Below are 11,711 nucleotides of genomic sequence, written 5' to 3' on the forward strand. Positions count from 1 at the left end.
AGGCCTGTTAAACAGCACCCCAATCTGCCAAAGCACGGGGAAGTTGCTAGGGTATCCCTCGTCTTTCTCAGCTCTTACCCTACAGAGAAAAAGTAGAAATAATGTAATATCATCAAAGGTTTGCTCAACCATTTAATATTTGAATGTTTGCTATTTCTTGCAGTTACCTTTGACCATTTCGAGATTTTACGAGCTATTGGGAAGGGAAGTTTTGGAAAAGTAAGTACTCTGTGAACTAATCACCCTTTGGGCAGGTGGAAATGTACCTGATTGAGAAACGGGCGGGTTAGAGGCTCACATGAGAGTAAAGAAATAAACCCCTGCATTGTTGATGAGCTTTGACCCGAGCTTCAACTCCTGGTAATCAGGAAGGAATTGCAGCCCGGTTCCTCATCCATTCCATAGCCACAAATTGTATTACAGGAGACTAAAATGAGAAGCTGGTAAATCAAATGAGCTGAATTTCATTACGTTTCTGGATAAGCATTTTCTAAGACTTCCCAGCAGAGCAACGCTGAACACCATAATGCATCTTTATTAAACAACTAAAATCAACATGAAAGGCCTGGCAATTTTTTAAAGAGGCTATTTCTCTGTGAAACACAGTGTTTGGTCATACATTTTATTGGTCTGCTGTTATGGAATTCCCGGCTCGTATGCACCGACAGAATTCTAGGAGGTCATTTGCCCCTTCAGGTAAAGGCACATTCATATCTTTAGGAATGGGATGTGCCTTAGGTGCAGAGTGCAACAAAAATCTCTACAGAAAGAGATTTATTTGGTGGCGAAACAAAAAAGGTTGACTGAAACTTTGTGAATTCATCCCAAACTCATAAATTGTTGTGAAAACAAACCTGAAAAACAAGTCTGTTCTGTTTAGTACTCTTACAAACTCAGTCTTTCTCTGAAGGAACATTTCTTTCTGTATTTGATGAAATACATGAAAGGTTAAAAAACAACCCCAAATATCCCTCAAACAAAGCCCAAGGTTCATTGTGAGCGGAATGAAGCTTATTGAGAAGGGGAGATCAGGCGCTGCTCCCCAGTTTCTAACCTGTAGTTCTGTGGGGGGGGAAGGCTCCCCAGCAGTCACTGATGACGGAGGGATGGACACTGCCAAGATGAGTTCGTGCTGTTAAATACGATGTAGACTCGTGTGTGATTGATTCCCTATCTTCTGTCTCTGGGGTGATAAATTCCATCCCCTCACCTTCCCCCCAGCAAAATTTATTCTTCAGCTGAAAGCTGGGTGAGAGATTTACTGGCCATGTCCAGAGCTGCAGCATCAGCGCAGGGAGCTGTGGCTTGGCAGTGTGGACGGTGCCAATGCCACTGGAGAACGCTTGTGTGGCTGGGCTTCACCCGCCTGTGGTGGATCATCTCTGATTTATCCCTCGATTTGATCGCTTAGGTTTGCGTGGTGCAGAAGAATGACACCAAGAAGATGTACGCCATGAAGTACATGAATAAACAGCAGTGCGTGGAGCGTAACGAAGTGAGAAACGTTTTCAAGGAGCTGCAGATCATGCAGGGCCTGGAACACCCCTTCTTAGTTAATTTATGGTAAGATACTGCTCCTTTGCTTACTGGCTGAGTCAGCCTTGTCAGGTAGAGACGTCTTTGAGAACAGATTTGCCCATTTGCTGCTGCAAGCTGGTTTGGGGAGCAGCTGGAGCGTTGCCACTGCAGCACGATGGGTGCTGCCCGCCGAGCCAGGCATCCGTGTTGCAGGCAGCGGGGGCTGCCCCAGCCTCTGTCTGGAGGGTGAGCAGCAGCGATTGCCCAGGATTGCTTTGGGGAACATGCCCGCACACGTCCTGGACCCATCCCGGGGTTCTTCGTTTTAGGTGGAGCTCCTCTTCTATTCCGCTGGCTGGAGCTCTTGTTTCAGGGGAATCTTGGTTTAATTAAACAAAAATTACCTCCCTTATCCCCTCAGACGAGCATAAGAGGGTTTATTCATGTGTTCCCTTGTGGTTTCTTCCTAGGCAGCTATTGCGCGTTACCATAACCTGGTTTCATTTAACAGTGCTCGTTGCAACGAACAGCAGCTCCCAGGACCGCGCAGTGACGGCGCAGGGTGGATAGCCAAGCCGGGCTCTGCCCACGGGGTTTCCCTGGCACTGCTTTCTTCTTATCACCTCCTGATTCTGATTTGGTGATTTATTTTGTACTTATCCATCTGCCTTATCGATATTTGTCTGAATTGATGCTAATCAGCAAAGATAAAAGCAGTTTATAATTCAATTTCCTGACAGAAAAATAATACCTTTCAAATTTTAGGGCAGAAACTCATCTTTTGGGGAAATGCATACGTAAAAGAATCTCTTCCCTTTAAAAATACCTGATAAATGCTACCTGCGTGCTCTGTTTATTGTCTTTTTTCAACCATTAGTAATGGGGTTGACCAGCTGAGTGATAAAAGAGGCACTAATTCTTCCCACTTTGTTTGATTCAGCATTTTTTCCTGCAGTGGGGCAGTAGAAAGGAATTTAAAATATGACTCTGTTACTCTTAGAGCCTGCCAGGTTAATTTTGTTAGGACACCGGTAACACTTCAACTAGTGTGGTCTCATACACCACGTGATGCAGTTGCCAATATCCTGTAGTTATAGGACCCCTCTGGGATGGTGGATAATTAATTAAATTTATTGTACATTGGAACTCTTTTTAGAATGAGGTAGAACTTACCAATGCTAACCACAAAAAATGGGGTAAGACACAGTGAAGATCACAAATCTTTGTGTTGTTTTTTGAAATCTGCAACTTGAAGGGTTAGGTGAGCTCTCGTGGTTTTGATGGTATTGCCATTCAGTGTTGTCCTAACTAGGCTATGGACATGAACCATGCATCTAGACCTCCCAGAGCTTTGGATATGTCCCCACACTTTGCTTCCTTGCTTGAACAAGCAGTTCCAGGCAAAACTTACTCAGCAGCTGAGAACTAAACATGATATGCACATATATAGACCTGTACAGAGCAAATAATCTGAGCTTCCCTACTTCTGTTCTCACCATGTCATCCCTGTCCTCGGGTATGGCCATCAGCCTCTCTGCACTCTGAGTGACACCAGCTACACGCTTCGTGTGGACTAATGTTCTGGTTCTTGATGCTGCTCATCACATCAATAAGCTGGTGTAAGAAAAAAATGCCGAGGAAAAGCTCATAACTGATCATTAGCCTGTCTCAGAGGGATGCTTGGTAACTGGTCGCATCAGATGCAGTCGGTTAAAGAGGAACAGCAGGTAGCAGCTGCATCTCCTGTGTGAACAAATTTTATTTATTAATAGGCTGCTGCCAAGAGAACCAGAGCCCGGTTATGAGTGCCTCCGGTGCAGCCTACTGGCCACGAGTCCGGGCAGGGCTGTGTATACTGGTTTAGGGATCCTCTCTACAGTGCTCCTATGGTCAGTTCCACTGGGCGCTCAGAGAAGACAAAATTTACATCTCGAAGAACTGAGTGTGAGCCCCAAGGGGAACAGACAGCATTTATCCAGAGCTGCGAGCTGGATTTCCACTGCTGTATTGAGCTACTGATCGCTTGGCCTGGCGGATTTCGAAGCAACTGAAGGGGTCTTCCAGGATCCTTCCAAGAGATCTCATGTGTGCGAGAGTTGGCTGGGGCAGCGTAGGTGACAGTCACTGCCGCTCGTATCCATGATAAACACGGCCGAGAGCTGTGCCTGCCTGCAAGACTCCCGTGGAGGCAATTAGCAGCAAGCGGTGTTAGAGTAATGAGTTTGGGAGCTTTGGATGTGGCTTTGTTTCCTGAAGAGGCTGATAGGAACACGTTTGACATAAAAACGCTGGTTCCTGTTCTTCTGGAGGGCCTGATGATAGTCGTTCATACAGGATGCTCTGACTTTATTATATGAAGCTAAATTAATGTCATCCCAAGTATGACAATAGGAGTTTAGTTGCAGCAGGAAATGGAGCATGAAATTGTTATTTCCCAAGTGCAAAAGTTCCAAGAAATGATGAGTATTCCCAGAGGTACCATATGTCCCTTTATAACCTGTCTCTTTTCAATCTATCATCCTGAACCACACTTACGCTATTTCAGGTACTCGTTCCAGGATGAAGAAGATATGTTTATGGTTGTAGACCTGCTGCTTGGAGGGGACCTGCGTTACCATCTCCAACAAAACGTGCGGTTCCAAGAAGGCACTGTGAAACTCTTCATCTGCGAGCTGGTGCTGGCCCTCGACTATCTCCAGAGCAGACACATCATCCACAGGTCAGCTGGGGAGCACCTCGTTTCTCCCTCTGGGATAGCATGTTTGATTTGTTTGCTGATCCTGCAGAAAGCTGTCTCTAATAGGTTTAATTAGCTGTAGCTCATTAATATCTCTTCCAGTCCAGGAATGGTAGACATCAGCATTCAGAACTTCCCTTCTGTCACAAGCAAAGGTGTCTCCTTCTGCTGTCCCCTCTGTACTGCACTGAAAGACAAGGCGTGGGGCCAGACACAGTTCTCCTGTATGAGGTTAAACCATTTCTAGAAATGGTGAGGGTGTTTTTGGCCACTAAGATTTTTCATGGCCAGTGAAAAATTAGTTGAGCTCTTCCCACACGTTTGAAGACCTGTAAAATAACAGAGGAGGTCGAGCTTTCCCTGGCTGGGGAGGCAGGGTTTGGCTGCAGACGGGCCGGCGTGGGGCTGGACTGGGCAAAGCAACCCCGGGGGGGGCCAGTGAAAAATTAGTTGAGCTCTTCCCACACGTTTGAAGACCTGTAAAATAACAGAGGAGGTCGAGCTTTCCCTGGCTGGAGAGGCAGGGTTTGGCTGCAGACGGGCAGGCGTGGGGCTGTACTGGGCAATGAAACCTCGGGGGTCCCAGGGTTTTGTCTTAGTAGCTGCTGCGTATGAACAGGGAGGGACTAGCAGAGGGATGATAAAGGTGGGGAGAAGATTCTGTCATTTACAGATATCACTCCAGAGGGGCATTCTTGTGAGGAGTAAAAAGTAAAGCATGGTACAGGATGTGAAACTGCAGTGATCCCGGTTGTCAGGGGAAGGAGCACGCTGTTGGAGATGGACACTCGTTGGTGTCTCTAGCATTAGACTGCCCTTCCTGGGCTGAGAAGGCAGAAGGGCTGACGCTTGCCATGCTGGTAGCGTGCCCTCCGCCGCTGAGAGAGCCCCGGAGCACCAGAGAGGTTTTGTTCTGCTGCCCGTGGAGCCAGGCCTCCTTGGGGAGAGCTCCTGCTTTCTCAGGAGTCTCGTCTTTCACGCCGTCGGTTCTGTTTATACCTGCATAGATTTCTACTCGGATGCGCCTGATCTCGGCGGACAGGCCATGGCTGCCACGGTCTGGGGCACGCAGCCAGCGTGCAGTGACAGGGACCCTGCACCAGCCTCACCGCCCAGCACCTGCTCACCAGCACCAAATAATGGATGAGCATGAGCATGAATTAAACATCGTGGAGCGCAGCGCCCTGGGCAGCGAGGGGCAAATCCCGGCACTGTTGGCTTGGCCTGGTGGGGCGCAGGGGTGTGCAGGGGACAATCCTTCTCTGTTAGTGACACACTGCAACCAGCAGCGCGGGACTACGGGGCTGGAGGTTCTTCACCTCCAGGCGTGTGTGTGAGGAACGCTCTTTGTGCCGATGATAGCTGCGGGAGCGCAGGGTGCCCCGGGGCTGAGCTCCCAGCTCTCGCTTGGCCGTCGGCATCACCGAGGGGTGGGCTGGTGTCCCGCTGCTGCTGCTGCGGCGTGAGGACGGCCAAAGGGCAAAGCACCAGGCGGGTTGTGAGAACGGGTGGGAGAAGCTCAAGTCCAGGCTGCAAAGCGTGTTTCAGGCAGCAACGTGTGTTTAAGGTGAATAGAGTAGAACAAAACATACGTGTCAGTCTGCAAAATTTGCAAGTTAATTAGTTAACGCTGTAGTGCTAGTTGTTTAACACCGTAACCCAGTGGGACGGTGTTCAATTGGTGAAGTGACTCGGCCAGGTCAGTTACTGCGCAACATCTGTAGAGGGGACCGCAGGAGACAGGCAAGCGACTGCTTCTTTAGTCCGGACGAAGCTATGCAGAGGGAAGCATTTGTTAGTTTTTTCAGTCTAGGAAATGGTATAACCACTTCATAAAAACCACACGAATGATCAATAAACAGAACTACCCTTGTTCATTCACTGTTGGCCTCCTGGGGACGGTCTTGCTGTGCTGTGCTGCTGCAATTCCATAGGCTGCATCCCAGACTGAGCGAGATTGGCAAAAGCCCCAGTGGAAATAAATTAAAAAAAAAAAATAGAAAAAGGTTGAAAACTGGATGAGAAATGCAAACCTGTCTTTATGGTTCTTTTCAAAACGTGAAAATATTTTCGTATCAAGGGACTCAATGAATCCATTTTGTTCTAATTTTTTTGTTGAAGCATTTCTTACACTTTTTGCTTATGTTAGTGTTTTCTCGAAAATACGCAGTGTGGCGTCACCGTTTTCCGCTCTCAAATGCAGCACTTCTGACCGTCCGGGCCGTTCGGCTCCAACCCGCAGCACAGCTTTGCTGCGCTTACGGGGAAAACCAGCCGCTTGCTTGAAGTTGCCCCGTCCTCTCTTGATAAAGACGCCTGTCCCTGTGCCCGCCTGCGGGCTGGGGATGGCACGGGGCAAGTAACTGGAATTTAGAACCTGCTGGCAGCAACTGGGGCAAGGAGATGCCAGGGAGCTGTGAGCCTTTACATGGTAATTAGTCGTATTGGCCCTCCTGGACTCCGGGCGGGTAGGTGAATTCAAACTTTATCTTAGCGACTGCCTTTTTAAAGACCGAATGCTAAACCTGCTCATTGCTTCCCTTCGGAGCCCAGGGCTGGTGGGAAGCGTCGGGATGGCGCGGAGTGGTTACACGTGTGCCTGTCCCGTGTGTGTGTGTGTGCCGGTCACTTCATGGCCGCTCAGCCGCCAGGCACCTGGCTCAGGCTGGCAGCGGGCGAGCGGGCACTGATGTAATGAGCTCATTAAAGTGGGTAATGTCTTGTCAAGGCACTCAGGTGGAGATGGTAGGTGTATCAGGTGTACATTTGCTGCCTTCAATGGACAGCGTTTCCTTACAGCATTGCTATAGGTATTGTTGTTTGGGTTTTTTTTTTTTGATTCAGGAACAAAACCTGTGGGGAAGCATGTTTGCATCTAGAAGAAGGATGTTAAAATAATGTGATTTTTACTGATTAAATGGCTAACAGCTCTTAATACAATAGTGAAACAGATTAGGAAGTAAAAGGAGGAAAAAGACAATAAGGAGATCTAACATGGAGTACCTGAGGGCTGCTAGTCCAAACCGTAGCAGCCTTCCAGCCATCGCCCTGTACCGCTGTTTCTGCTTTTGGTGTTGGAGTAGTCGTTCTCTGCTGCTGAAATCAAACCCTGCAGGAGCATCAGAGCTGAAGAGCCCCAGCAGACGCCTTCCAGGGCATGGTGTCTCTGGAGGTGGGTCTGCAGCCGTGTTTTGGGTCGCTTCTCCAGGCTAATAGCTGTCTCCCCTTCTCTGCCTTTTTCTTAGAGACATCAAGCCTGACAACATTCTGCTGGATGAACACGGTAAGTGCCAGGTGCTTTGTGGTCGTGCACACGTGAAAAAGCAGAGTCAGGAACAGGATGTCTACGCTGAAGTTTAGGTGCTTGCTCCTTGCCTCGTCTTGTGCTGGTTTCTACCCTCAGTTCCCTTCAGAACGGGACCATCCTTTCAGGCTTTGGCTGCTGTCTTCCGCTTTTGGAGCGGCAGAGTCCTGTACCTTCGGGGCACTGGGCACCCCGTGCTGCTGCGGGGTCTCTGGGTGCCTCAGCATTTAACCAACAGCTCCCTGACTGACCTCAGGGTGTCCCCAGAAGGCACTGGCAGGGACGACTCGTTTCTTGTGGTCTGGTGCCTAGCAGACCTTATTTTAAGACCTTCTTGGCTCTTGCTTAAAACTTCCTTCAAACGTTTGAATGGAAATGCTCGTGTAATCGCAGGCTGTAATGTGTGCTCACAAGAGGATGAGTTATGGTTGAATAAGGTAATCTTCATTCAGGAATTTTCTTCTTTGAGCATTTGACATTGGGAGGGAGCACTGAAGAGGATTTGGCCTGGGTATAATAGAGATGTTCCTATAATTTTTTTCTTCAGTCTTTTTCTCAGTCAAAACTCCAGCTGTATTCTTGAATTACTCTCTGGATGTGGGATTGTTTTTTGGTTTTGTTTGTGGGGTTTTTTTTTGTCCTGGCAAAGCTCTCACAGTGAAGAGTTGTCTGATTTTTATCAGCTTTTAAGTCGTTAGAAAAGCACTTTGTCATTTCATATTTTTTGAAACTCTGTGTACCCGGCTTGTTGTGAGAGATCGTCATTAGCAACGACAGCGAGGCTCTCGAAGAGAGGAGGGCAGTGCAGGGGCAAGGCGTATCTGAATTCATTATCACTTCAGAGGCTCTAAGAGAGAGGCTGAAGCTCCCACGGAATTGCCGTGGCTCTTGTGTGTGATGAGGGTTGCCTGGCAGCACCTGAGCCCAGACTCTACCTGGTTTGCGTATGACCTCTAATTTCAAAGTGCGAGCTAATTATTTATTTAGGAGCTGTCAGCAAAGCTGCCTCTGCCTCCAAGAGCCGCAGCCTCTCTCCTGCCTCACTCGCACTTCTCCTGCTGTTGCCTCACACACAGACCAATGCAGGGACCCATCCTCCCTCCTCTCGCCCACCAGTATCCACCAGTGGGCTGTGGACCCGCTCGGCCAGCCCAGGCTGGTCCTGGCACTGCCATGGCTCCAGGACACCCCTCCCAGCTGGAAGTGCTGGTGTGGGGCTGTATTTGTTCAGTCCAACACACACTCCTGGTGACCCATCACCATCTCTCGAACCTCTCTGCCTGCGGGACTGGGGTGACACAGCCACCCGAGAGGTTGCTGGGAGCACAACAGCCATGGAAATGTAGGTCAGCATTCCCTGAAGAGGGGAAAAGCAGAGGGGAAGATGCTCTGCTTGTCTCCGCAGTTGCATTCAGCCCAGCAGGACGTACCCTGCAAACTTCAGTAATGACACTGCAATTCAGGTTGATTTTTGAGCCTGTTCTCTGCTCGCTGTGATGTTTTAACTGTCTGTTGCAGAGGTTTCAGAGTTATTTTCTGTGGATGTAGCCTTGACTTCAGTGTCCTTCTGGCTATGACTTGTAGTATTTCTTTTCTTCATCCGTGGCAGCAAAGGTGTGTCCTCTCATGCATACGGAAAGCTCTGTGCACACGCAGTTCAATTTTTCATGTCTCCAGAGCAGCTGTTACTGTAGCATATCTATATTTACCCTCGTAGCCTGTTCTTCAGTATCTTTTTCCCCATGGAATGGGGCTGCAGCTCCCCATTGTCTCTCTCCTCCCTTCACCAGGCTTTCACGACCGTGATCACAAAATACATGTTATTTGCTAACATCCGTTTTTTATAAAGTTTGTGATTGGGTGCTTCATACTCTCAGGGGACCAGTCTCAAAGACCTTCAGCAATCAGACTTCAATCCTTCATTTTTTTAGACTCTTCTTGCCCCTACCCCTGCCTTTTGGCCCATCATCCTTCCAGCTGTGACTCCTTTGCCCTTTCAGGTTTACGTACCGAAAGGCGCCCATGTCTGTTGCCAACCTCAGCACCCTTGGGCTGGTGGTAATCACTGCCCAGGCTGCAGGAGCCTGTGTGCACATCATCCGGTCCTTGCTGGGTCAAGGTTTTGGTAGTACAAATGCCTCTCATGACGCCACATGTTGAGATGCATTGTCATGAACTTGACACACCCCTCCTGTTTGCTTCTGTTGCTCTGGTCGGTGACATTCTGTATTACCATATCAATTTCAGCTAAGAAATTAAAGTGAGCCATGAAGTAAGAGGAGTATTGGGCTAATGTCTTCCTGTGCAATAAATAAAGCAGTTGTTGAGCAGGAGAGATTGGGATCCGGTCCCACAATGAAGGAACCCTCAGCAGATGATCACCTTCAGCAGTCATTCCAAGCACAAAGTGATTTCCTGCTTTAATGATGAGTCTATTGATTTGGCTCAGTGACAGAACAGTTCGCCTGGGAATGACAGATGGCAATTTCCAGGAACGGTGACTAATTCTTCAGGAGTTTTTAGCCAGGTCATTTGTCCAATAAAATTGAAGAAAAGTTTGGTTTTATCTCTAGTAAAAGTGAGAGGTTTTTTGCAAGATCCCTGTAATGGCTGCACTCAGCATTATTTCTTGTACCACTGCTGGAAGGTTCTCGAAGGCAGTGATAAAATGGGTGCGTTCCTGCCCTGCAGGCACTGCACACGTGGCCCGTTTGCTCTCTTATCTCAGATGAGAAAGTTATGGCACCGTCTGTCCAAGAGCTGCCATGCTCCACAGCTCCTAACGTCTCTAGTTTTGTATTCTTAAAAGCATTATCATAGCTGAATGCAGGGGACTTACACTCTTTTGCACAAAAGACGCTCTGGAAAAGTGAGGGAATTATGTAGTAACAGAGGTGCTGAATATAATCAGGCAGTTCTTTGCCTTAATGCAGAACCAAAAGCTCGATCTGAAAGTGCCGGTTTCAGCAGGCAGGACGCGCCTTGGGAAGGACAGTGGGGTACAGCTCTGGCTGTGCTGGTTCCAAAGCGGCTGCAGTTAGAGACACTGAGCAATCAGGAAACCGTGAGCCCTGTGTTTGCCCTAAACCCAGCAGCAGCACCCAGTGTGTCCCTCTGGGTTACCAGTAGCTGCCATCCCTGGTCCCCCAGTCCACCCCGTTCTGTAACGCTGCCATCGCTGCTCGTCGTGCCAGCTGGAGCCTTTGTCCTCAGCCTCACTGGCTGGATTTGGTAATTTCCCAAGTGGGCTAGTTTATAAAACTTGTGATTTATTTGAAGTGAATAATTTAAAATATACATCCAGAGAAAAGTGCATTTGTGCTTGGAATATCAAATTCTTCATAAGTCTTTATGATTCATCTTTATGAAAGCAGCTCCCCACAAAGCAGAATGAGAGCTAGAGATGAAAGAAAAAACAATGCAAGGACGTAGGGGACGTATCCAGACAAGACGGTTGTGTGTCGTTCTCTCCTCTCGAGTGCTCCCCGGAGGTTTGATGCCCGTTCTTTAATGGGCAGAGTGAAGAGAGGGCCCGGCTGATGCTGTAGAGCTGTGTAGGCAGCAGGGAGGGACACGTGTGCTGACAGATCAGCCAGGTGCTGTGCGAGGTGAGCTCTGAGCCCTTGCTCACACACTCCCAGCAGTGCCCGTGGCTCATAGAGGGACCTCAAGTTGTCCTTTCTTCCTTCAAACTCCAGCCTGACGAGCTCATAGATTTGATAAGGAAGTCTGTGTCTTGGTGGGACTGGCAGCCCCCAGGCGCCGAGACAGGTCCCGGCTGAGCGGGGCTGTCAGCAGGTCACTGTCCTGCTGAGCCGTGCCTGCCTTTCCCTGCCTGGAGCAGCCTGGTGGGGAATTGCTGGAAGACTGGGTGATAACATCATGGGGAGGGGCCGGAGGATTTATTCATCCTCCGCAGGTGCTGACGTGGTTGTGGTGTGATCCCAGGGCCTTCTGGATAAGCATCATGTCTGCCCGGTCTGTGTGCTCAGCAGCAGTGCTTGGGAGGTGAATGGACGAGGGCTTGGCATGAGGCAGGAGCCAAGAGATGGTCTGTGTCCCTGGAAGCTTCCAGCCCAAGGCTGGACGTGCTGGGTTTCCCTAAAGTGCAGCAGCCTCGTGCCTGCACCGGTTCGAGGTGGACGAGCCTGC

General features: G+C 49.0%; 1 protein-coding gene across 2 annotated transcripts in view; it reads left to right on the top strand.

Annotated features, from left to right (window-relative positions):
* Window positions 1–11,711, top strand: part of STK32A (serine/threonine kinase 32A) — a 27,502-nt gene that overhangs the window by 6,115 nt on the left and 9,676 nt on the right. For both annotated transcript variants that reach the window (XM_010145021.1, XM_010145023.1), the window contains exons 2-5: window positions 164–219; window positions 1,412–1,563; window positions 4,064–4,237; window positions 7,501–7,538. In XM_010145021.1, the coding sequence (XP_010143323.1) occupies window positions 164–219; window positions 1,412–1,563; window positions 4,064–4,237; window positions 7,501–7,538 (420 nt within the window). The remainder of the gene's footprint in view (window positions 1–163; window positions 220–1,411; window positions 1,564–4,063; window positions 4,238–7,500; window positions 7,539–11,711) is intronic.

This window comes from Buceros rhinoceros, unplaced genomic scaffold (genome assembly GCF_000710305.1).
Source record: "Buceros rhinoceros silvestris isolate BGI_N320 unplaced genomic scaffold, ASM71030v1 scaffold16301, whole genome shotgun sequence".
In the NCBI taxonomy this organism is placed as follows: Eukaryota; Metazoa; Chordata; class Aves; order Bucerotiformes; family Bucerotidae; genus Buceros; species Buceros rhinoceros.